This window comes from Aricia agestis, chromosome 22 (genome assembly GCF_905147365.1).
Source record: "Aricia agestis chromosome 22, ilAriAges1.1, whole genome shotgun sequence".
Classification (NCBI taxonomy): Eukaryota; Metazoa; Arthropoda; class Insecta; order Lepidoptera; family Lycaenidae; genus Aricia; species Aricia agestis.
The window spans coordinates 8,650,572-8,676,501 of NC_056427.1; the positions used below are offsets into that span (position 1 = coordinate 8,650,572).

The following is a 25,930-nucleotide window of genomic DNA, read 5'->3' on the forward strand; positions in this document are numbered from 1 at the left end:
CCTTGCACGGATTTGCCAACATTATTGCTTGTGTGGTGGTGGTGTTTGCAAGTTCTTGCATGCGAGTGTACGCATAGGCAGTGTGGGAGGAGGGAGGTGCTGTACGCATGCCTATGCGTACACTCACTCATTTACTTAAAGGTGGAAGTTGTTTTCGCGGAATATTGCTAAAAATAATAACAAACTAAATTTAAACTTCAGATTTTATTATTATATTATCTATTGTTGTCGCAGTGTACCGTACTAAAAGTTTATGATAGTCTTACCCGGTATCTCCTTGAGCGCGAGTCTGGCGAACAGCAGATCTATCTCTATGCCGTCGAAATTCATCTTGATCACCGGCACGAATGCGTCTTCCACCGCGCGGAGATCTTTCACCTGTGAGATACATGAAAATTATTACATACTTTTAAAGTATAAGTGCCATTAGAAAATAGTAGGGAGGGGGGAGCACACTAACTCTCAGCAGTGACCTGCGCCTGCGTCTTGAGCAGCTCGTAGAAGGTCTGGAAGTAGTCGGCGCGGCGCCACGCACAGGGCGTCGATGTCGGCGCCGATGTGGTGCACATGACAACTGACACTACTGCATGAGAGGTGGAGGGGGGGGGGGGGGGGGGGGGCACACAAACTCTTCGCACTGACCTGCGCCTGCGTTTTGAGCAGCTCGTAGAAGGTCTGGAAGTAGTCGGCGCGGTCGATGTGGCGCGGCGCCACGCACAGGGCGTCGATGTCGGCACCGCGGTGGTGCACCTGATAACAAAATATGTTTAAGATTCTGAAATACTTATAACCTCTGGTCCAGAGTCTAGATTCAAAAACAGGTTACTTTTCCTATCATTGCCCGCGCGCATCCCATCATGTCAGACGTTTTTTCTGTCTCGCGGGCAACAAAAGCGCCCTGGATGGACTTAGGGATAGGGTTAATATCATAGAAATACATCAATAAACATGATATTGAAACAAAAACTAATGTGATTGTACAAATAGAATGTGTTTGCATCTGTTTTGTCTCATGTTATTTGGGGTTTTAAGTATTGAAATTACAAAGATATGAAGCAAAAAATGTACATTTAGTTTGTGATATTTGTAATTCGATGTATTACGAATGTCGAATTCATAAACAATTTTATTATTTGTAAGTACAACACTTGAAAATAAGAAGATATCGAAAACTGTTTCTAAATGTGACTTTTCAGTTTCTACCCACATTGGTCTAGCGACCCATGCCTCCGCTGCGTTGTAGTGGCGCAGACCAAAATGTACCCTATAATATAGGACTATAGGTGATAAAATGGCATTTTATATTAATTTTTGCGATCACTTGCCAGATCAACTTGCAGCTAAAATTACCGAAAATCTTAGTCGGGTTTTTTTTTAATGAAATAAGGGGGCAAACGAGCAAACGGGTCACCTGATGGAAAGCAACTTCTGTCGCCCATGGACACTCGCAGCATCAGAAGAGCTGCAAGTGCGTTGGCGGCCTTTTAAGAGGGAATAGGGTAATAGTGGAGGGTAGGGATGGGAAGGGAATAGGGGAGGGTAGGGAAAGGAATAGGGTAGGGGATTAGGCCTCCGGTAAACTCACTCACTCGGCGAAACACAGCGCAAGCGCTGTTTCACGCCGGCTTTCTGTAAGAACGTGGTATTTCTCCGGTCGAGCCGGCCCATTCTTGTCGAAGCATGGCTCTCCCACGTATAAGACACGGGTGGCTGCATTTTGACACAGACTACGCAGCTCTGGCAATAGGATACTCGTCAGAGATAGTCTGACGAGTACTACAATAATCTATTAGCTTTGTCCACACTGTGCCTTTTTCTGTTCGTCAAGGGCATGCGTGATAGCGCAGTCGACAGCGAACGTGAGGCATGCCCGCGACGCATGCCCTTTGACCGTATGAAACTGACAAAAATGACAATATTGGCGTTGCGTTCCTTGACGCATTCAATTATTGAATGCGCCAATATGAAAGTTGATGACGAAAATTGAAGATGAAAGTGCACAGTGTGGACATAGCTATTGAACGTGCGGTGGATCTCTGTTCACATGAACCAGAACAAGAAGTGATTTTATGACTGGACACCCCTTTACATTATTTTATTTTTTATTTGAATTTTACATAATATTTTATATACTAGTCAAAACAAAATAAGGGCCACCACGTTTTTTAAGTGCCCTCAAGAATTTATGCGATTACAGGATAAATTAATGAATAAATTAGATATATTAATTAATTTTAAATTAATTAATCTTAAATTAATGAAAAAAAAGATTAAAAAAATATTTTAAAACATCTTATACCGAAAAATCAAATATTGAGGGAAAATTATAGAGAAAGAAATAACTGAATAACTAAAAAAATAAAAAGGTGTTCAATTATTTTTTTATTTTTTTATATCTGGTATGGCCTCCTCGTTTTCTAATGCACTCTTCCAGTCTTGTAGGTACACTCTCCACAAGGTGAACAATTGTTTCTTGCGGAATTTCTTCCCAGTTTCTTTTCAGCACGTCGATCAGCTGTCTCTCATTGTGGACGGGTTGGTCAGTGCTTCGGACCTTTCGTTTTAAGATGTCCCACATGTGCTCGATGGGATTCAGGTCCGGACTGTTCGCAGGCCAGGGCAAGACCTGTATACCAGCGGACTCTAGGGCTTCCCTGGTGGCTCTAGCTGTGTGTGCGCGAGCATTGTCGTGCATTAGGTGGAATCCTGCGCCAACTCTGTGTGCATATGGGGCCACGTGGGCTCCTATGACCTCCTCGATGTATCGCTGAGCCGTTATCGTACCTCCACTGAGAATCACTAGCTCGGTTCTGCCAGACATAGAGATTCCTCCCCACACCATAACGTTAGGACCCCCAAATCTATCACTTTCATGTATGCAGGCATCGGAAAATCGCTCTCCTTCACGTCTCCAGACTCTAATGCGACGATCATCACTACAAAATTTCACTTTGCACTCGTCAGTGAACAATACTCTGCTCCAATCACTCATATTCCATACGAGATGCCGCCTGGCAAACGATAATCGGTTTGCCCGATGAGCACTCGTTAAGGGAATTCGTACTAATCGTCTTCTGGAGAACTGCTGGTCCTCGTGTAACCGATTTCTAATCGTTTGGTCACTGACGCTGGTTCCCGTCGCCTGCCGCAGACGGTTTTGTATAGAGCGAGCTGTGCTGGCGCGCTCTCTACGGGCCGTCAAGCGCACGTAGCGGTCCTCCTGTGCGGTGGTTGCTCTTACTCTACCAGATCCCCGTCTTCTGGTTAGTGCCCCAGTCTCTTGAAATCGATTCCAAGCATTTTGAATCGCTCGCCGAGAAAAACCGAGCTGCAACGCCACAGAACGCTGTGAATGGCCTTCTTGCAGTAATGTTACGGCCCTAGATACGGTTGCTAAGTCCATATGTCGTCGAATTCTCTGCATGATGTCCTCAAAATGATAATTAAGGCACTAGTAAAAGAAAACTTTAACTGCCCCTGACGAAATCTTTATTTGAAATGAGTTTAAAATCTGTCTTAAAATCAGGTAGAGTCATGTGGTTACAATAAAGTGTCCAAAACTATCCATTTCAAAAAAATATCCAAGTGGGGTACTTAAGAAATCTTTGCTAACACGTGTGCTAACACAATCATAAACCGTTAGCCACTTAAACAATGCATTAAAAGAAAGTAATCGCTTCCAACGACAAAAAAGACGCGTGGCCCTTATTTTGTTTTGACTAGTATATATTCTCTATGGGTACCTTTATGCCTGAAATAAAGACCTTTTATTTTTATTTATTTAGTATCCTCCACAATGCGTAACCGGATTGGACTATTTTATGCGACTTTTTACGCTACCTACAGTGTTGAATACATTGAATACGAAACTGCAACAACTCACCCCGAGTCTATAAGATCCAAACGTGTATAATATGTTCCCTCCCACGGTATCAGCTATGCTTGGTGGAATATTCTTGCACAGATATGCCCATGTATCCACTGGCTGACCAGCCAATATGTAGAGCTCCGAGCACCTCCATCCGATAATGCATCTCAGCTTCAGACTCGAACACACCGACGAGAGCTAACTACTAAAGCTATGAAAATATTACTCACCCCAAGTCTATAAGATCCAAACGTGTATATATTCCCTCCGACCGTATCCGCTATGCTGGGAGGCATGTTCTTGCGGAGGCTCTCCTCGCGTATCCACTGCCTCACCAACCGATGCAGGGCTCCGAGCACCTCCATCCGATGATGCATCTCAGCTTCAGACTCGAAGACACCAAAGGGTACGAGAGATTCTTTGAGCTCATTCGTCTTCTCAATGTCTATGGGCTTTGGTCCTGGGAATTGAAAGTTTATTTTTTTAGGTGTGTTGTGCACTATTTTTGGACATAATAGTATTAAAAAAATGATAAAACTCTGACTTCAATGTTGTACGTAATTGAGAATTAAAATTTCCTATCTCAAAAACTGTGGAACCGAACACAGACTCTTTTCAGAATAGACTGCCGGCGCGGTCTAGGAGAGGTCATTTTTTTTTTTAATGAAAGAAGGGGGCAAACGAGCATACGGATCACCTGATGGAAAGCAACTTCCGTCGCCCATGGACACTCGCAGCATCAGAAGAGCTGCAGGTGCGTTGCCGGCCTTTTAAAAGGGAATAGGGAAGGGTAGGGATGGGAAGGGAATAGGGGAGGATAGGGAAGGGAATTGGGCCTCCGGTAAACTCACTTGGCGAAACACAGCGCAAGCGCTGTTTCACGCCGGTTTTCTGTGAGAACGGAGTATTTCTCCGGTCGAGCCGGCCCATTCTAGTTTGTAATAAAGAAATAGCATTTATTACAAACTAGAAAGACGCCCGCAACTCCGTACATTTTTCCGGAATAAAAAGTATCCTATGTACTTTCCCGGGACTCAAAGCGAAGTATCTCTGTATAAAATTTCAGCAAAATCAGTTCATCAGTTTGCGCGTGAATAAGTAACTGACAGACAGACACATTTTCGCATTTATAATATTATATATCGACGGGTGCAAAGTAAAAAGAGTCATCTACAAAACAGCTACTTTTCAGGAGAGCGCATAATAGGAAAAAATGCTCCCATTTTGTCAATTTCCAATCAAATTTATTGAAATTTTCATCGTTGTTTCATTATTTATAAATTAATCTACATGTATATTTAATTTCTTCTATTTATGTTTAATTTACGAGATATTGTAGTTGTCTGCATCTACATTGCGCTTGAAAATATGACAACTGAGTTAACTACCACTTGGTCGTTTCTACGTGGGAATTAAAAATTATATTTATTAAAGTATTTTTACCGATTACTAGTGCGATTATCAGTACCTACGTAAAGTGTAACACTTTATATTATTAAAATATGTAGTTAATGCGCGTTTTACACCTTAAAAACACCAAGTTCAGAACATAATTGCATAGATATCTTTTTCTACGTTGTCGATTCGGTGCAAGGTGCACGATTTAGAAGGAAGTTAAAATATGAAATACTAGCTTTTGCTCGCGGCTTCGCTCGCGTGGAATTTGAAAATCGCGTAAAATGCAAATATTCCTGTAAGCTCCCTTAGAAACATGATGTTATTCCAAGACCAAAAGTAGTCTAGTAACATAAGCGGTTTTATCTTTTCAAATAAGTTTATGCCAAAAAAACAATACGATTAGTTTCTTAGTTAGAGCGTGAAGGAAGGACAAACAAACAAATAAATAAATAAACAAACATACTTTCCCATTTTAATATTAGTTTGGATATACTTAGGAATCATTCATTTACTTTCGTACAAATCGTAATTTCTCACAACAAAAATAAAATTCTGTGTCAATACTGGAATTACTTTAAAACTAATTTAAAAAGTATTCAGTATCATTATCAGTACAGGAACTATGTTGTAAATTATTATAATTTAGGCAGAGGCTTATTACGAGTAAGTCTTTGTACTTGGCACTTGTGAATTGTGATCATGATGTGTTCATTATAACATCATAAGCATCGCCGGACGTTTTACACCATCGGAGGGATGTATACGATTCTTCAGAACACAAAATGAAATTTTATTTCAACGATTTCTCAATTGCTTTTCATGATCACAGAGATCCTAAAACCGGTCAAAGACAAGTTAAAAGGAAAACTTCGCGAGATATTTTTGCGCTACAGTTAAACTTGCAAATGCCGGAATATGATGTTTTGCATATTTTGTTTACCTAAATTTTGTCGTAATTTACGTCATGTGTCAATACACGTGTCTTTATTTCTCAATCGCCTTTTCTTTAGATCAATACTGAACTGATGACGTCTTTTTCTACCGTTTAACGAGGAAGGCGTAGAATATTCACTTGATGCCTCCACTGCCGAAGAAGTATCAATGGTGTTGTCTTTAGAAGATTCACAGTTTGAGAGTGATAATATACTCGATGGCTCGATATATGAGTTAATAAACTCAAGCAGGTCATAGATTATATGAGATCAAACTATCTGTTTAATAAAAAAGACATAATATTTTGATCTAATACTGATAATGGACGCGGCGGACTTGAAGTGATGAATTATATTCTGAGGGCGTTGGCGTATTTAATAATTTGCTTAGATCGACATCCAAATTTTCAAAATCATTTTATATTTTAGACTGAGAGTGAACTGGTGTGACTGGCCCAGAGTATTCAGATCATGGGGACTTATCTTACGAAGTTAACTTATATTCATTTGTTTTCATCGCTGATACATCAAGGTTTTCTATAGAAGTTCAATAATTCTTCATCGGGCAACACAGTATTTTGCTCGATAAATCTATCGTTTATGTTCTGGAAACTTTCAACCTCTTTAAAAAGTTGTTTTGGACTTTCTGAACATGAAACAACAGTAAAAAATAACAGAAAGAAATTAGAAGTCAATTAATATAATAACAATAAGAATTAACATAGAAAGGTACTCATAAACATAACAAACAATACTAATTTACAAAAGTAAATTGAGACATCTAAATCACAATCGCAACGTAGAAAAAGCTATATGGCAGATAGCCGCTTATGCCGCATAACATGATCCCCGCGCGTCCCGCGTATAGACGACCAGCGGTAGTTATCCGCATCTACGTCGTGCAATTTCACAAAACAGGAGTAGATGTCTTCTTTTACGTGACAAAAGTACCAGAAATAAGGTGATATTTGAATTTTTGTTTTTGTTATGTTGTAGAACATGATATTTTAAGCTAGTTTCTACAAAAAAACGAAAAACTCAAAATTGCAGATGACTTTTTTTACTTTGCACCCGTCGATATGTGAGCGTCCGTGGCCTAATGGGTAGACCTTCCGTTCGCACTCCTAGAGGGTGCAGGTTCGAACCCGGGTGGAGACGTGTACCTATGAGACATTTTCTGATCTCAAGTACATAATACGGACGCTCGTACGGTGAAGGAAAACATCGTGAAGAAACCCGCACATAGTTAGTCCCAGACGTATTGACTAGTTCTTTCCTCATGACTAGGCCGACTATGATGCGAGAATGCCGTATGCGCTTGGGCAACCATACGGACATTTAAAAATCTTTTCCCAGGCACTACAGTATTTGAGGAGTGGTTACTTCGCTCTGAAAAATACTGTATAGATCATCCACAGACCACAACGGATGTAAAGGCCTAGTTTTTTTTTTAATATTATATTAATATATTAATATTAAATAAGTATAGGTCATTACAAAAACCTCATAAGTCACACAAATCAAATTTTTCACTAATAAATACAAAATGTTTTTTGCTCAAGCAAAATATGAGTTTTAAAGGCTTCTTTTTCTTTGTACTGAATTTAGTATGTGGGTGCCGGGTGGTAAACAATTTGAATAGAGTATAACCTTCAAAGTTTATAAATCAACATCCATACTATCCATACTAATATTATAAATGCGAAAGTGTGTCTGTCTGTCTGTTACCTCTTCACGCCCAAACCACTGAACCGATTTTGCTGAAATTTGGTACGGAGATACCTTGAGTCCCGGGAAAGGACATAGGATACTTTTCATCCCGGAAAAATGTACGGTTCCCGCGCGAATACCTAATTTTGGCGCAACGGAGTTGCGGGCGTCATCTAGTAATAAAAATATAATTGAGGATTTCGTGATAATCTATACTAATATTATAAAGCGGAAGAGTTTGTTAGTTTGTTTGAACGCGCTAATCTCAGGAAGTAATGGTTCGATTTGAAAAATTCTTTCAGTGTTAGATAGTCCATTTATCGAGGAAGGCTATAGGCTATATTTTATCACGCTAAGACTAATAGGAGCGAGGAAATAGAGGAAAATGTGGAAAAAACGGGGGAAAATTATTTGAAAGGGCTTATTTGGACGCGCTAATCTCAGGAACTACTGGTCCCATTTGAAAAATTATTTCAGTGTTAGATAGCCCATTGATCGATGAAGGCTATATGGCTATATTTTATTATTCTACGACTAATAGGAGCGAAGAAATAGAGAAAAATGTGGGAAACGGGGGAAATTATATGATAGGGCTTATATGAACGCGCTAATCTCAGGAAGTACTGGTCCGATTTGAAAAATTATTTCAGTGTTAGATAGCCCATTTATCGAGGAAGGCTATAGGTTATATTTTATCACGCTAAGACTAATAGTGGCGAAGAAATACAGGAAAATGTGGAAAAAACGGGGGAAATTATTTGAAAGGGCTTATTTTAACGCGCTAATCTCAGGCACTACTAATCTAATTTGAAAAATTCTTTCAGTGTTAGATAGCCCATTTATCGAGGAAGGCTATAAGCTATATTTTATCACGCTTAGACTAATAGGAGCGAAGAAATAGAAAAATGTGAAAAAAAAACGGGGGAAATTATTTGAAACGGCACATCTCACGAACTACTGGAGCAATTTTTCTGTTATTTTTGTAAGTAATACGTGTTACGTGAAGGATCATAGGCTATTTTTGTGCACTAATTTGTCTGTGAAATATCTAATTTACGCGGGCGAAGCCGCGCGGTCACGACATCACGCGTAAATGGCTGGACCCATTTTGCTGAAATTTGGTATAATATATGGTATATACTTTCGAGTACCGAAACAGAACATAGGATACATTTTGTCCCGGAAAAATGTACGGTTACTGCACAATATACTTTTATGATTTGCGCGTAAACTATTCAATCTACTTTGATGGAATTTGGTATGGAGATACTTTGAGTCTCAGGAAAGGACAAGGAATACTAATTTTGTCCCGGAAAATCGCCTAAACTATTTAATCTATTTTGATGAAATTTGGCATGGAGATTGGAGATACTAATTTGAATCTGGGACAAGGAATGTGCAGTTCCCACACAATATACTTTTCTGATTTGCGCGTAAACGATTCAATCGATGTACGGGAACGAAGTCGCGGGCAACAGCTAGTTTCAAGATAAGCCGTTTAATACTTGACAGGAGGTCAATGATCGCTACGGACAGAATTCGGCGATTTGAGCATAGGTTATAGGGTGACAAAATAAACCAGTTTTACATTTTTTTTAAATAAAATAAGGAAGGCAAACGAGCAAAGAGGTCACCTGATGGAAAGCAACTCTTCGCCCATGGACATTCGCAACATTAGAAGCTGCAGGTGCGTTGACGACCCTATAAGATTGAAGATTTGCGGGTCGTATTGGTCCGGAAATACTGCTGGTGAGTGGTGACAGTTCATTCCAAAGTTTTACAGTGCGCAACAGAAAATTACGCGAAAAACGAACGGTGGAAGACTGCCAATCATCAAGATGATTAGGATGGTATATTTTTCGCGGGGAACTATGGCGAAAAGTTTCTTTCAGTTTAATTCACCGGCAGTAGATATAGCGGAGGTTATGCCCAGCATCTACTACTATAGGGTGACAAATCAAACCAGTTTTCCAAATTTTATAATAACTCAAAGGTGACTGACTGACTCACATAGCGATCTATCAACGCCCAAACCACTGGACGGATCAGGGTGAAATTTGGCATGTATGTTATGACGTAGAAATCCACCACGGATTTTGATCAATACTACCCCTGAGGGGATAAAATAGGGGATGAAAGTTTGTATGAAACTTTGTCAATTTTAAACCGATCATACCACGTAACGAGAGCGAAGCCCGCAGGCAAAAGCTAGTACATGTTCCTTATTTTTTTATGAAATAAGGGGGCAAACGAGCAAACGGGTCACCTGATGGAAAGCAACTTCCGTCGCCCATGGACACTTGCAGCATCAGAAGAGCTGTCGGCCTTTTAAGAGGGAATAGGATAATAGGGGAGGGTAGGGAAGGGAAGGGAAAAGGGGAGGATAGGGAAGGGAATTGGGCCTCCGGTAAACTCACTCACTCGGCGAAACGCAGCGCAAGCGCTGTTTCACGCCGGTTTTCTGTGAGAACGTGGTATTTCTCCAGTCAAGCTGGCCCATTCGTGCCGAAGTATGGCTCTCCCACGTATAAAGTTGTTTTAGCTAAACTCACCAGCAGTAGATATAGCGGAGGTCATGCCCAGCGTCTTCAGGTTCTGCTGATTCTGGTGCTCGTTGGTCTTCACCAGGTTCTGGGAGTTGGTGTGCGTGTACTGCGACGCCGGCCACATCTTGGCTGCTTGTTGTGGGCTGAATCGCTTGTCTCTATTAACTATAAGCAGACTTTTTTCAAGGTTTTAATTGTAACTTTTTTTATTCATAAATTACCATGATACCAGAAAAAAATTTAACTGTATACTGAAAATTTTAACTCACAATTGAAATTACCAGTATAGACAATTATTTTCTATACCGGAAATTTTTTAACTACCTCTCTCCTATAACTTTTTTTGCAAAATTGTAACTAATAGATGTTAATTACAATAAGGGAACCAGGGTTTAATAAATAAGCCTTTTCTATTGACAACCTCTGTGGCTCAGTGGTGAGCGCGTTGGCAGCTAAAGCCGGGGGTCTCAGAGATTTTAAGGTTTTTTTTTATGAAATAAGGGGGCAAACAAGCAAACGGGTCACCTGATGGAAAGCAAGTTCCATCAGGGATCGGACCTCCGGTAAACTCACTCACTTGGCGAAACACAGCGCAAGCGCTGTTTCACGCCGGTTTTCTGTGAGAACGTGGTATTTCTCTGGTCGAGCCGGCCCGTTCGTGCCGAAGCATGGCTCTCCCACGTATAAAATTATAACGGTTTTAAATTATAACGGAGCAAACGAGTTTTGTAAACAAGAAATTTATGCTGTGGTAAACAGCTTAGCAATTTTATAATACAGAGTCACACAAACAGACTCAATAATTATTATGCTTGAATTTTTTTTTGGTCTGAATCATCAATGTAAACAAAGTTTAAATTCTAATGCTTCATTACCCAATACCCATCAAATAAAGAAAAATAGCACATGAATTATTTAGTCTAGTTTCGATATTTATGTTACTAGGTTGAAACACTTACGGATTTTGTTGTTGAGTCCACTCATGACCACGGCCGTTGTAAAGCAGCATAAACGTCGGGATTAATAAAAGTGCTCCACGACAAAATCCGTAAGTGTTGCGGAGAGACTGGACGTGGACAGTGCTATGATGCAGCACTGGACTCGCATCCACCTAGTTAAGGACACTAATATCACATATAATAGTCATATTATTCGTGATATTGTGCTTGTCCCATAATATATTATTATAATTCGCAATGCTGTACTCTTGCTAACATAGTTTTTAAGTTAAATGTTTACTAACACTATATGGTCCACAGACCGAAATAAAAACATTTTATTTTATTTATTTTTTATTTTTTAATATCATGAGTGATACTCGCGTAAACTTTATTTAAGTTACATTGAAATCAAAATTAATTGAAGTAGAAACACAACAATATTATATTGAGGAAGATTGAGGAAGTATTAAAACAATTTTTAACCATGAACTCAAGGCTACAACAGTAACTCTATGCAAAATTCACAATGCGAGAGTTAAAGAATGATTGTTTCAAAACTTTAACCAAAATTTGATTGACAGTCTTACAATAGTTACAATGTAAGATTATTTTAAGAGTTTGACCAATAATAAAAGAAACATACCAAAACACTAATATCTCTTTAGGTAGTTAAATAATGTCTTAAATTCTAGTTATTCACTCATGTATAAGTTTTCTTGAAGAAAGGGATTAGGAGAAATGGAGTCTGAGTATAATTATTTTGGTACCTTGTCGCTCTGTTCGCAAGTTACGCGTATATTCCACAATACAACGTCACAAACATCAATGAAGAAATTGTTTTTGTTTGGTGATTGTGATAGCAAACATCGTGTTTATAGATATAGATATCTATGCAAAAGACGCCTATTCATTGTCGTCTATATGCTATGTACTATAAGCGCAAAATAAGGAGACTTGTTTACTCAGCATAAAACCTCGAAAGGGTTTTTCACGGCAAAGTTATAAAATATACTTAATGTCGACTCATTTCATATGGTAAGGTCAATTGTGTCTGTGATAGCTAATATTTGCTCATGATGGTGGAATTAACTTGAAATGCATGAATTTTGCGACAAAAATCTACACGATACCATTTCAACACGTTATTGTTACTCACGTTGTTGCTAAATAACGGTAACACAAAATAGCCTTATATAATGTCGTACGAAAGAAACTTACCTTGTTTATATATGCAGCACTAAATAACAGGAAAGTACGTAGTTAATGGAACACATAACAAAGGAAAATTAGTATAATTATTATCCAAACAAGCGCTCAACAATCGCCAACAACAAGGCAGCCATTTTTTAAATTTTAATATGGCGTTTGTCAGTGTTGCCAAAAAATTTTACTGCTGCCATAATTGAATATCTGGACAAAAATATATTAAAAAAAAACTCCAGTCATCTGATTGATCCATGATTGATCTGAAGACTGAAAGTTGAAAACTATAATAAATTTTTAGGCTATTTCTCCAGAGTCCAGACCGCAAAATTTTGTTGTTGGTTGGACGTATTTCTCATTTTTATATATTGTTGTTACAATTTATAAAGTTATGACACGCTGATTGGTCTCGCAGAAGTAATGTGAACGTTATACTCTGGAGTTAAGGTTGAATTTCCTATGTTCAGTTTTTGCGAATTCGCTTCGATAGCCACTTCGACTTGGCTTCGACTCTGCGCTAGTATAAATTGACCCTTACGGCCGTTCCCAATATTTGATCTATCTCTGGTTTTGCCCTACTAGAGATAGGAATAGCTCACAATTGACATTAGAGACATATATTTTATGTCAATTGTGAGCTATTCCTATCTCTAGTAGGGCAAAACCAGAGATAGATCAAATATTGGGAACGGCCGTTAGTAAAGAGGCTTAGACGTAACAAACAGACAGATAGTCTGGCCACACGGATTTACACAAAAAGCAGGTGGGTATCATAAGTTCAGCGTATTTGTATAATGGAGGTCAGTAGAGTAAAGAGATCTCGTACATTTGACGTACGTTGCGAAGTCGAGGAGTATCAGTTCTACTCTGTTAGAATGTGATTGTACTATTCTGGATCATGCACTGACCTCCATTATAATTTATACAATGTGTCCCGATACCGGTGTCCGATCCTTTAATGTCATGAGATGTATGGCATATTTCAGTGACAAATTGACTTTCAAAAAATTTTTTTCTACAACTTTTGAAAAAATATTTTTGCTTTGGCTTCATACACTAATCTGACCAATACTTCATATGAAAATCGTTATAACTTTTAAACTATCTGACTTAGAGCATAGAAGTAAAGGAATTTATTCAAGATAAAAACCTTCTATCTTTTTAAAATAAAAAGGAACCAGTTTAATGCGCTAGATATTTCACGAAAAGCTATTAATTAAAAAATGCACAACTTTGGTTTTTCTATGTTTAATTCCACGAAATTTTTAACATATTGCCTGTATAAGCATAGGCCACAAGTTTAGCTATCAAATTAGACCTTTTTTAATCTTCTTATGATATTTATATGAGAAGTATAGTCTGTCAAGGAAGTATAGAACTTAAAAAGTGGTAACATCGTTTTGCATCCCTTTTTTCTTGGATTGATTTGAAAGGGTCAAGGGATGACACTACGATGTTGCCACTTTTTAATTTCTTTACCTTCTTGACAGACTATACTAGTGTGAAAGCCTGAGAAAACCTAATATGGCTGCCATTTTACAACGGTGCCGGTTTAAAAATGCCATAGATCATGAGAATGATCTATGGCACCGGTGCAGTGTCAGAACACATTGTATAATGGAGGTCAGTGGGATCATGGCACTAACTAGCCACAAATTATATGCATTGAACAGAACCATGCATTTTTGTAGTTAGCATTGCTTATTTTAAGTTGAATGTCCCACAAAAACAAGGTCATCAACGTCAAATCGTCGAGGACCAATCACATCCCTGCTTTTGTCAGTGTTGCTGAATTAAAAAATATGGTCACTCTTCATCATTGCTGTAGTTTTATTAATGTCATGGGCATTTATATTATGGAATTTATTGTGTTATGTAAAATCGGTAAATATTTAATAATGTTTACCAAAATTATAAAAAGAAGCGTTCAAATTTTTGGTAAAAGGTAACGTTATTTTTGCGCATGTCACAATGGCAACTTTGAATGACGTATCCACGACACATTTTTTACTTCTGGTAAAATTTGTATATATCCGTCTCGCTTTAGATCATACTGACGAATAGAGACAGACTGAGAGCCGGTTGATGTTTTCGTGTCAGCCTTGTGCCCATTTACGAGGAGTAGGTAAAATCCGCCATCTTGAGAGTGAATTTAAGAATATACGGACTTTTATTGGACTAATGTGAATATCTTTAGTTAATTTAATATTAAATTGACTGTGTTTTAGTCTTTATTCGTTTATTTATAACCACAAGTGTACGTTCGCTTTAAGAATCCGCTGCAATCGTGTGCACCAGTAGAAACGCCGAATTTTGTGTTTATGTGACACTGCGAGCTTTCTCGCAGTTTTTTCGATCGTCTCGCGAGTGTTCTGGCATGGCGGAGAGTGTCGTTAGATGGGCGTAGCTGGGCGGCGCGCGGGATGCTAGTTTTGGCAGGACTGGCTGGACTGGCAGGACTGGCGAGCTAGGACGTCAGAATGTCGACGACAATGCGGCCGACGCTGCAGACGGTACCGGAGGCGCTACCAGCGGACCATGTGACGACGGCGCCTGCCACCACGGCCGCCCCCGCCCAGCCGAGGCACCCGCGACCCATATTCAAGGTAGGTGCTCCACCCTTCAACTGTAAAAGGGAGCTTTGACAGTTCGTAACGTCATTGACGAGACTTTGAGCCTCTATAATGTCTATAGCTCCTCTTTACTCCACAATCACAGTCAATTTACATTCCTTCACTTGAAGAAATCAAAATAGCCAATCCTATTACCAAGTAGCAATATTTGAAAAGACCAAACTATCTCTGAAAAGACCAAGCCCCAAAGATCCTATATCAAGCATAATTCCTAGAGATCATAGCTTTCTAATAGACTAAACTTGTTGAGACACTAGTCAAATATTAGACCGAGAAGGACGAGGGTAACAGTAGTTTGCTAGTGTATGCAATAGTCTCTGTACCAACTACTCTTTGCTAACAGCTAGGCCTCTGATGCTAATACTCAAATCCTTATTTTTAGATAATGAGGCAAAATATAAAATGTGTGCATGAATTTTGAGCTTAACTTCCTCATTAGAGAAGAAGATGGCATGTCCATCACTAACAAGTCTTACATTCTCTTGAAAATGGACAGAATATTGCAACATTTCTCTGTGTATGTTAATTTGTGAGATTAGTTAGTAGTCCAATATATTTAAATTACCATAGTATGAATAAAGAACTTCGTTCCAATTAAAAAAAAATAGGATAATGTAGTTTTTGCAACAGGTTTGACTTCCCTAATCCCTCCATTATTCAAATTTAGAACACTTTTTTTTTAATTTTACATGGTATAAGGATCAGGAGTACATCATTATGCCAATTTTTTAACTGTTTTCTAAAAATATAAGAAGTTAAAAATACTAACAGTACCATTTATAGCAAAAAAAACAGTTGTCTAGGCTCATGTCTAGAAAGTGTTCGCTGTACCATATCGCAACCATCAAATTCATTATCTGCTTGAAAATAAATTGCTAACATGTATTTTATTGAAGTAACAAGCATTTCTTGGGTTTGTTGAATTACACTTAACTGTTTACTTTCACAACAATATCGTTCAAGATGCTTCCTATTAGACTTTTATAATGTTTTTTTATGTTGCAATGGAATGTAGTAAAGAAACGGATGACTTACATGTGGCTATTAGGCCAGTTATTGACAAATATTATGTAGATCTGAAAATTGTATGATTGACTCAATTGTTAAAACCTAAACTGAAATTATAATTTAAAAAATGCAAACCTAGCAGTGCAAATTTGAATTTTTGGTACATTTTTTTTTTCACTCACAACTAACTTGCATAGTATTTATTACCAGGTTTTAAGTGTATAACTAAGCACTTAGTCTAGTTCTAGTTTAGTTTCTAGTTACAGGAAATCAGGTTTCAAAACTAATGATTATATTTTTTCGATCGTATCAGCTATTATAATTCTATTATAAGCTGAATAGATTAGTATTATGTTACAATCTTTAGGTAATTCCTTCCTAAACATTGTAAAGTCTTTGTAATTTAGTAATAAGGTTTTAGTTATGATACCAAAAAACAAATCCTAAAAAGATCTTTCAAATTACAGTTTCTGTGATATTGATACATATAGATTGTTTTAACTTATATAATTATATATTTCTTGTATTATTTTGAAAGCAACAAAGATAATGCTCAAAAATAAAACATCTTAACTTATATTTATAAATAAGAGTAAAAAAAATTTAAATTAGAAACAAAAAGAGATAGAATGTGGTTTATTATCAAATATCTGTTGAAGATGAGTCAGTCAGATAGGTGATGTCATTTTGGTCTTTATGGTTATAAACATTGCTTGATTATAAAATAACAGGTTTTCATGCATCAATAGTGGTTAGTAAATAGTTATTGAAAAGGAAAACTGCTACCAAAGTATGGTCTGATTGATAAGGTGTACTCTTACCATTAGGGGAAGTGTTTTAACTCATAAGTCATAATACAGCAGTACTCAAACTTTATGGGTGGTGGAACCCCTTTAAGAAGTGACTTCTTTCTTGGACCCCCAATAAATGTTTTGTCTTTAAATGATTGTCTCCATGCTGGTGTCTGATGCTATTTATAGAATTAATGTATCGGTCGCAGGGCCCCCTACAAGGCATTTTCGGTGGGCTCCAGGGCTCCCAGGGCTCCATGGAATCACATCCATAAAAACTTTTTTTAAAACTTTGCTTCGGCCACCAAAAAATTTTGGGAACTGTTGACCTAGGTCATTCTTCCTTCTCCAAAATACCTATATGTACCACATTATATTTCATAAATATGCAGCTATTTCCCCCATCAATCCCCAAGGGGCACCCGGCTGCCGCATAAAAATTGAAATTTGAAAATCTATTGTGTCTGCGATTACCACGATTGAGGTATTACCAAGAAACTAATTTATATGTGATTTAAATACAAGACTGTCTCATTTAAAGTATAACATTTTTATCTGGATGATTGATTAGTTTGGTTTTTTCAATTGCTTATCTTTATGTTTATTGACTATGATTGGCTATAGTGTTCTATGTACGCTTAGCGCTTCTACGTTTCTGTGAATTTTATTGAGAAATTATCTACGCTTTGTGTGAATTTACAGGTTTAATGTTTTATGTTTTTCATACTTATTACGTGATATAGGATGTTATAATGGAGTAAGCCTTGGCTAAATGCCTTTTATTATGATATTAATTAATTACTATTCTTCTCCTAACAGTTTATATTATATGATATTGAAAACGTTTTATAACTCATAAAATTACACTACAATTTTACTATATGTTTTTTAATGTTGTTCACTTAGTCAAAACCACAAGGTGAGTTACAAAAATTCATATTATGAAATTACTGAATTTCTGTGACTAGGCTAGGTCGCGCAGTCGCGCTGTATTACATACATTTGGTAGCATTCGAATCAAGACGACCGCGACTCGAGACCGCGACCGGCGGCGACCGCGACCCTCTCGCGGTGTTTTTTTTTTGGCGGTGTTGCCGCAAAATCGCGCTTTCAGGCGGACGCATATAAATCCATTATTATTATCAGTTGCTTTTTTCCGCTGTAATATTATGTCAAGACCATAAAGTAAGACTGGGTTGCACCAACTAACTTTAACTGTAAATTTAACTTTAACTACAGTGAAAAATGTCAAATCTTTGGTTAAAGTTAAATATGGCGTCCTTACCTCCGCTCATACGTGAAATTCTCCGGTTAAAGTTAAGGTTAAAGTTAAAGAACGCCATATTTAACTATAAAAATGCACCAGAGGCGTGTTTAAAGTTAAACTTTAACTTTAACCACGCGTCTGGTGCAACCCAACCTTAATATACCTAGCGGAATAGAGAAACAAAGGCCTGAGCAAGCGAGATGTCACTATCAGTAACACTGCGTGGTAAAAAGAGATGTGTGATACATGAACAGCAGCACTCTTTTTTGACGTCCAGTCGGCACGTGCCGCACGTTGACAATTTAATCTCGTATAATTCATGTTCAATCATGCTTGTGTAAATGTATACGTACATAATATATTTTTCACATAGATGAAAACCAATTTCGGTTTCGTTTGACAGCTCGAGATTGTTGCTCTATTCCGCTAGGTATATTAACTTTATGGTCAAGGCATAGTAGCTCCCACACCGGTTTCGGTGACGGTGGCCGGTTTCGTTGAAACCAGGCCAGCTACGCAGGAGTAATTTTATAGTGCCCAAGTGTGTGCGCAGTACACAAGAGCACTCTCTATTCCTTTACTTTCATAACCCAGTGGGACGGAAGACCGACACGACCGGCGAGAGATCAGGCGCAGGACCGACTTTTTACATGCCCATCCGACGCATGGATCATCTTACTTGTCAGACAATCAGGTGATCAGCCTGCATTGTCCTAACCAAACTTGGAAATAACATGTTTCCAACGCGGGAATCGAACCCACGACCTCCGAGTCAAGAGCCGCGCTCTGTACCACTAGACCACGGAGGCGTCAAGGCATAACATAGTGATAGTCGAAGTTATTTTAATATCCTGGAAGACATAACGGTGTGGAAGCTATATTTAGACCGAAATCTACGTTCGGCTGAACAACACTATGATAATGAGTGGGGAAACCTGTTGGTTCCATCTAATCTAACGCATTTATTACTTCGTTATTGCAATCTCTCGTGAAAAAAATAAGAATCTTATATCTTTAAACGAGCAATTCTTGTATATAATATATATTATATATAATTGGAATCTCGGAATCGGCTCCAACGATTTTCATAAAATTTAGTATCTAATAGGGGGTTTTGGGGGCGGTAAATCGATCTAGCTAGGAATCATTTTTAGAAAATGTCATTTTATTCGTGTTTTGTCGAATACCGAGCAAAGCTCGGTCAAATAGCTAGTTTATTCTCACAGTACATGTACTGAACATTGCAGCACGAGTGGATAGAACAATCCCGATACATGCACTTTTATAGGTGACACAACATTAGCTAAGGTACATGTTAATTGGAAGGCAACTAAATCAAAACTTTATCCTGTTTTTTTCCTGCAACCTCTCCTGTTTCTAACGTTTTTTAATAGGATTTTATCTATTCATTTGAGTTTTTATTGACCATAACGAAAACCAATAACAACGTTGTTGAATAGATAAACTTCTGTCAAAAATTTACGAAATAGGTCATAACCATAAGTAGACAACTTTTTAATTCGACGCTTTCAATAATAATACGTATTATCAGGCGATTCCTTTGCTCGTTTTAAGATAACTACGACTACGTTCTACGATGTACCTCTCCGCTCTCTCGGTCGAGTTAAGTTTAATTTCATTTTTCCGTCCCCTGACGAGACGAACCGATTGCATAAGTAAGCAGTTTTTCCTTTGATCAATGAGATGTGAGGGGTCGGAGGGGGTCATAGGGTTTATCTGCACCCCCAGATCGAAGATTACTTGCACCCCCGAAATGACATTTCCCCAAGAAAAGTAGGGGTCATTCGCACCCCCAAAAGTAGAGGTTTATTTGAACCCTCAGAAAATTAGCGGTTCATTTATACCTCCAAAATAGGGGATCACTTGCACCTCCAGTAATGTAGTGGGTCACTTGCACCCCCAGAAAATTAGGGGTTCATTTGCACCCCTGCAGAGGGGGTCACACCTCATCCCACAAGGGGTCGCTTGGGGTAACGAACGGGGTCATGACTCATGATACTCGTTGCTCGCTTATCTGTTTGATTTGATTTCCGAATTTCCGATTCCTAATTTGAATTTCTTTTTTTTTCTTGTAAATCGGCCACTGTAATACTTTCGTTTGTGATTTTTGCCTAGTTCTAGGATATTTAGTCTAGTGCCTAACTAGCTAAATAGTAAACGATAGAAAATACGATAATTCGATACCATAAATTAAACATTAAGTACCGAATTTCATACGAATTTTGACATTTTGTGTGCATTTTTGTGCCTCGATTCTTGTCGACTTTCTAGGTCTTGACGGTAAAGCTACTAAAGCCTAGGTTACCGCTAAAACTCTATCTTATTATACATTTTTCTTTCTGTGCCAAAATTACTTAATTTAATTTTAGAGGCAATTATTTAACAACTTTAACACTTTGTCTTTACAGAGGATCGTGTTTACATAAGCCCTCGAAAGATACCTATTACGTGAAACGTTAAAATAATAACGTGCCCCTTTTACCTACATTTTAAAAGGTCAATGACCCACCCAGTGGCCAGCAAAAGTTGGATGAACCCGCGAACTGCTAAGTGATTTATAAGTGATTGTGTTGTGCATACGAGCGACCGAAAGTGTCGCGAGATTAAACTACATTTTTATTGAAATAAATAAAAAATACAATAAAAGCGGTTTGCACTTTGGGAGTGACGGCATACCGCCATACCATATTTAAGTGAAAACTTGTGACATACATACGTTTACGACATAGAGAACAATATTATTGCATTTTCGAGCAGGGCACGTGTAAGAGCTTTTTCATATTATCCGATCCGATATCGGGGTAAGTAAAATGTATGAAATACGTACGATCTGTCTTTCATATTGTCCGGCCCGATATCGGATAACGGTTCATACATTTTGTACTTACCCCGATATCGGATCGGCGTCCGACACCGATATCGGATTAGATAGTGTCACAACGCTCTAACGTGTAAAATGTTTTTATCCATCCCAAGGCAAGTGCACAGAAAAATTTAAGATTACCGCGAGATAAGTACATTATAGATAGTTCAAAAACAATAAGGAGCACAGTATCACACTTAAATTCTACTCCAAATTGTGTAGCGTAGCTGCTAGTTGTGGCTCGTCTGCTCCGTCCGAAAACTCGGTCTGCGTCGGGCCGCGGTCGCAAAAAGTGCAGCCAGTTCCCTTACATGGCGCGGGCGGTAGAGAGTTGACATAAACTTTCTACCCCCTGTATGTTGTATGTGATGACTGATGTATGTCATTGTCATATTATGTGATATATTATGTTGGGAAGTATATGACGTTTTGACGAAGGCGTTTATCGCCCGCGGGAACCGTACGTTCTGAAGTGTCCTTTCCCGGGACAGGACTAGGGTTGCCAGATGTCCGGTATTTAAGCGTACAGTCCGGTATTTTCAAGGCTTGTCCGGTAAAAAATAAACGGTCATACCGGACAGAACAATGTCCGGTATTTTGAGGAACGTCGGTGTTACTGGTACCCAGGTTTAGGTGATTTTGATTTTTTTAGAAGCTCCTACCTTTATTTCGATATGTAATTTATAGTATATTGCGACTACAATAATTTTATAACCGCAATAATAATATAAAAACTGTATTTTTGCGACCTACCATACAACACCCCCAATTTGGGGACATAGTATATATATATATATATCGATTGTCAAAAATCTGACAGCTTTTTCCTTAAAATGTGTGTCGACATGGCCACAGTAGAAATGAAAAATAAATATAATAATATATTATTATATTTATTTTTAATTTCTATTGTGGCCATGTCGCGCTGATGATGATAAGATAAGCCACGCGTTTCGTTGTCATTTGTCGCTGACAGAGTGCACGCGCATCAGTTTAGTCCAATTTGTATGATATTAGACACCACCGTGCAGGAGTGAGCACACTGAGACGGGCCGTGCCGGGGCTCAGCGCCCCGACACAGTGTGCGATACGCGCATCCGCTTCCATACAAATTGTATGGAGGCAGATTTTTGCGATGAGCCCCGGCACGCTGAGCCCCGGCACGGCCCGTCTCAGTGTGCTCTGCGAAGCCGTAGGGTTTCGCAAAAGGCCAATTGTAGTGGCACCGTGAGCGATATATTTATGTAAGTATAATAAGAAATGTCATGAAGACAATACGTTCAAAGACAAAGCATTATTTTTGAGGGGTCCGTCAGTGTCAATTCGTAAAAAAGTTAAGAACCGCTGCAGTATGTTAGGACTATTTTATACTGAAGATGGTTTACTGCAGCGGTTCTTAATTTTTTTACGAATTGACACTACACTACGTTCCTAACATTTTAAACTTTCGCGTTGCATTATAATGAAACTTTTTAATCGGGACTTAACGCGACTTATTTAAGTAGTAATGCTACTACGAGTACATACTTTTTCTCGACGTTTCGGCCGTGTTGCAACGGCCGTGGTCACGAGGGGACTGCAGGAGCGCGACGTCTTCGTTTGCACCGGGCGGTCGGTTCTACGACTACCCTCGAGTTGTCCAATATTTGTGTTCCAATACACTGAAAGTCAGTAGGTTCACTGCGACACACAACACTATCTGTATCCGGGTTTACACTTATAGACACAGGTGAAACACGCGGTTTGCACTTATTAATCACTGGATTCCAGGCGGGCGACAATTTAAATCCGTCCTCACGATTGAAATTTTTGTACTTTTTAATTTGAATGGCTTCACGTATTACTCTCGTGTAGTAAATACGATCCGTAGAGAGGATTTTAGGGTCGTGTAGCTCCATCCAGTGATTAGTCCCCATATCGAGCAGATGTTCTGCTACCGCGGATTTATTTGTCTGGCGATTTTTCACTGCGGCTATGTGCTCTTTCACTCTTTCGCCAATAGTCCGTTTCGTTTGGCCAATGTACGAACTACCACAGCTACAATATATTTTATAAACCCCAGGAGTTTGGAAAGGTAAGGAATCCTTTATAATAAGTATGTACTCGTAGTAGCATTACTACTTAAATAAGTCGCGTTAAGTCCCGATTAAAATTTAGTTTAACGTTTACGTTATTTGAGACAGGAACGAAATGCAGTATCACTTCGCTTGCGTGTAGTCTCGATGTTTAGCGATTCTGATTTCGAGGACTTATCGAGGAGTGTTATGTGTATGTAATACTTATGTATGTTTTAATGACTATTAAGAGGGCGACTAACCCTAAATTGTCGATTTTATAATTCATTTTTATACTTGAAAATAAGCCCCGAATTGTTTCATTTTCTAAAATTAGATACTTCATATATCATTCATAGTTTTCTATACAATATTACTCAATACTCAAAGCAGCTGAAATGGCGATCGCTATGTTTTCCTCGAGGATATAACAATAATAAATTATGAATAAGCCACTTTATAAAGTTAAACATTTGTTTGTTAATATAAACGTGCGTTTTTAAAGACCAAGAGACAATATTTTTTGAGTAGCAGAATAACGAAACTAGATTGAAATCGGTCTACCCGTTTAGATGCTAAAATGCCACGGACAGACACACGCACAGAAAAACGTCAAACTTAAAACGCCCCTCTGCTTTTTTTTGGGTATCCAAAATACCCCATGCTCTTATTATGCAATTCATAAGATTTAAAAAAAGAAAATATTATTATGTTTTTGCGCATGTATTATTATTTATTATAGTTAATATCGGCCAAGTGTGAGTCGCGCACGAAGGGTTATTTCAAAGTCTTAGCTGTAATAGGGTCCTGTTTTACCCTTTGGGTACGAAACTTTAAAAATTACAAAACTAGTAAACTACATAAGCCTAGTCGCCTAATTATATGATTATCTTAATTATTGTTGTGTCGGTGACGTCAGCTATCGTTGTGGGTTGTGATAAAACAGTTTAGAACAGCGGCTCTCAAACTTTTTTGGTGGCGGCACCCTATTAAGAAGATACATTTTTGACGCACCCCCAAAAATAATGTTTTATATTTGAATAAATTGTCATCATGCTAGTGCCAGTTGTATGTGGTTGTATAAACAACGAGATGAAACCCCCAATTCCGTTGCGCTAAATTTATTTAGTTATCGCGCGAGAACCGTACATTTTTCCGAGATGAAAAGTATCCCATGTCCTTCATAAGCGATTCGAGCAAAATCTGTTCAGCCGTTTGTGGTGAAGAGCTAACAAACAGACGGACCCACATTCGCATTTATTATATTACGAGCTTTTGCCCGCGGCCTCGCTCGCGTTAAGAAGTATTATTATATACAAACTTTGATTCCCTATTTTAACCCCTTGGGGTTGGAATTTATCAAAATCCTTTCTTAGCGGGTGCCTACTGCCTACGTCATAACATCTACTTGCATGCCAAATACCAGCCCGATCCGTCCAGTGGTTTGGGCTGTGCGTTGATAGATCATCATGTCAGTCAGTCACCTTTGAGTTTTATATACATATATCTAAGATAGTAAGTATGGATTGATGTAATGCTCGCGGAGCCCCATGATATGGCCTTTGCCGAGCCCCAGGGCTCCACGAATACTTTGAGAATATCTGATCTATAATATACATGCAGTTTACTTTATTCTCGAGTTGGTCGACCGAGTTTAAAACGTTGCATAAACTCGTCGACAGTGTCACAATCACGAGTTTTTGCTGTAATAACAATTATATTGTGATATTTCGCTTATGCTGAGCATTTCGTGATGTAATTCGTGCTCTAGGTATTATAGTCGTAAAGTGAGAAGTAGGCTGTATTTAGTTTAAGTACTAGATATTATGACGGCGATAATAGCGCCGTTTATCGTTTACCGTACATTTTTTCGAGATTAAAAGTATCCTATGGGAAAATCCCAAATTCAAAGTATTTCATACTAAATTTCAGCAAAATCGGTATAATGGTTTTGGCGTGAAGACTGACCGGACCGAACGGGATTGATTTTGTTGAAGTTGGAGGGCTTGGAAGGTTTTGTAATAACTACTTTATTTTGAAATATCCGTGGAAGTCCAGGGAAGGTTTATTTTTAGAACGGAAGTGATACGAAGTTCACCGGCTCAATGGTCATCTAGTCTAGTACTAATATTTCATTTGTAACTGCGATCGAAATCATCGATTTGATTTGTTCGAATTCTTATTTTTTTTTCGAATTTCTTCGAAAAAATCTATTTGTCTGAGCACCAAATTTTTTCTAGTACGTGTCGTCGTTACAAACATTCTAATTGATTTGATTTGATTTGAATTTTGATCTAATAATCGTAATATTAGGATGATCTCAGTCTGAAGTGATGAACTGGACAATACTCGGTCATTAAGTCGTAAACCACGTTCGTGTGATGGTATTTTGTGATGGATCTTATAATATGTCCAAGTTTTATTAAGGACATGTCTAGGTCGTATAGAATTGAGGATTTAGCCTAGGCGACGATAGGCTATGGCAGCCATTCTCGGCTCCGAGAAGGCTTTGTAGAGGCTGCGATATACAAAATTATTTTTTCGAAATGTCATCACTCATCAGACACCAGCATGGAGACAACTCATTTAAAGACAAAACTTAAAAGGGGTCCGCCATTAAAAAAGTTTGAGAACTGCGTTACTGTAGTAGGACGCCTCCGTGGTCTAGTGGTATAGAGCGCGGCTCTTGACTCGG

General features: G+C 38.4%; 2 protein-coding genes across 6 annotated transcripts in view; one reads left to right on the forward strand and one right to left on the reverse strand.

Moving 5' to 3' along the window:
* The window catches only part of LOC121738117 (poly(A) polymerase type 3), a 31,725-nt gene extending 18,975 nt beyond the window's left edge, over positions 1 to 12,750 (reverse strand). For 2 of the 5 annotated variants that reach the window (XR_006037237.1, XM_042129971.1), the window contains exons 1-5: positions 12,614 to 12,750; positions 10,461 to 10,619; positions 4,099 to 4,328; positions 643 to 750; positions 267 to 378 (exon numbers count right to left, since the gene is read on the reverse strand). Coding sequence is in view for 4 of the 5 variants with exons in the window: in XM_042129971.1 (XP_041985905.1) it covers positions 267 to 378; positions 643 to 750; positions 4,099 to 4,328; positions 10,461 to 10,578 (568 nt within the window). In the remaining variant the exon portion in view is untranslated. Of the gene's footprint in view, positions 1 to 266; positions 379 to 473; positions 546 to 642; positions 751 to 3,883; positions 3,959 to 4,098; positions 4,329 to 10,460; positions 10,620 to 12,162; positions 12,183 to 12,613 lie in introns of those variants that run through there. The other 3 variants (XM_042129972.1, XM_042129974.1, XM_042129973.1) reach the window with 3 other exon arrangements.
* A 1,955-nt stretch (positions 12,751 to 14,705) lies between these two features.
* Positions 14,706 to 25,930, forward strand: part of LOC121738112 (serine/threonine-protein kinase MARK2-like) — a 154,033-nt gene continuing 142,808 nt past the window's right edge. Inside the window, exon 1 of the mRNA XM_042129961.1 lies at positions 14,706 to 15,204. Within this exon, the coding sequence (XP_041985895.1) occupies positions 15,079 to 15,204 (126 nt within the window). The 5' untranslated portion in view covers positions 14,706 to 15,078. The remainder of the gene's footprint in view (positions 15,205 to 25,930) is intronic.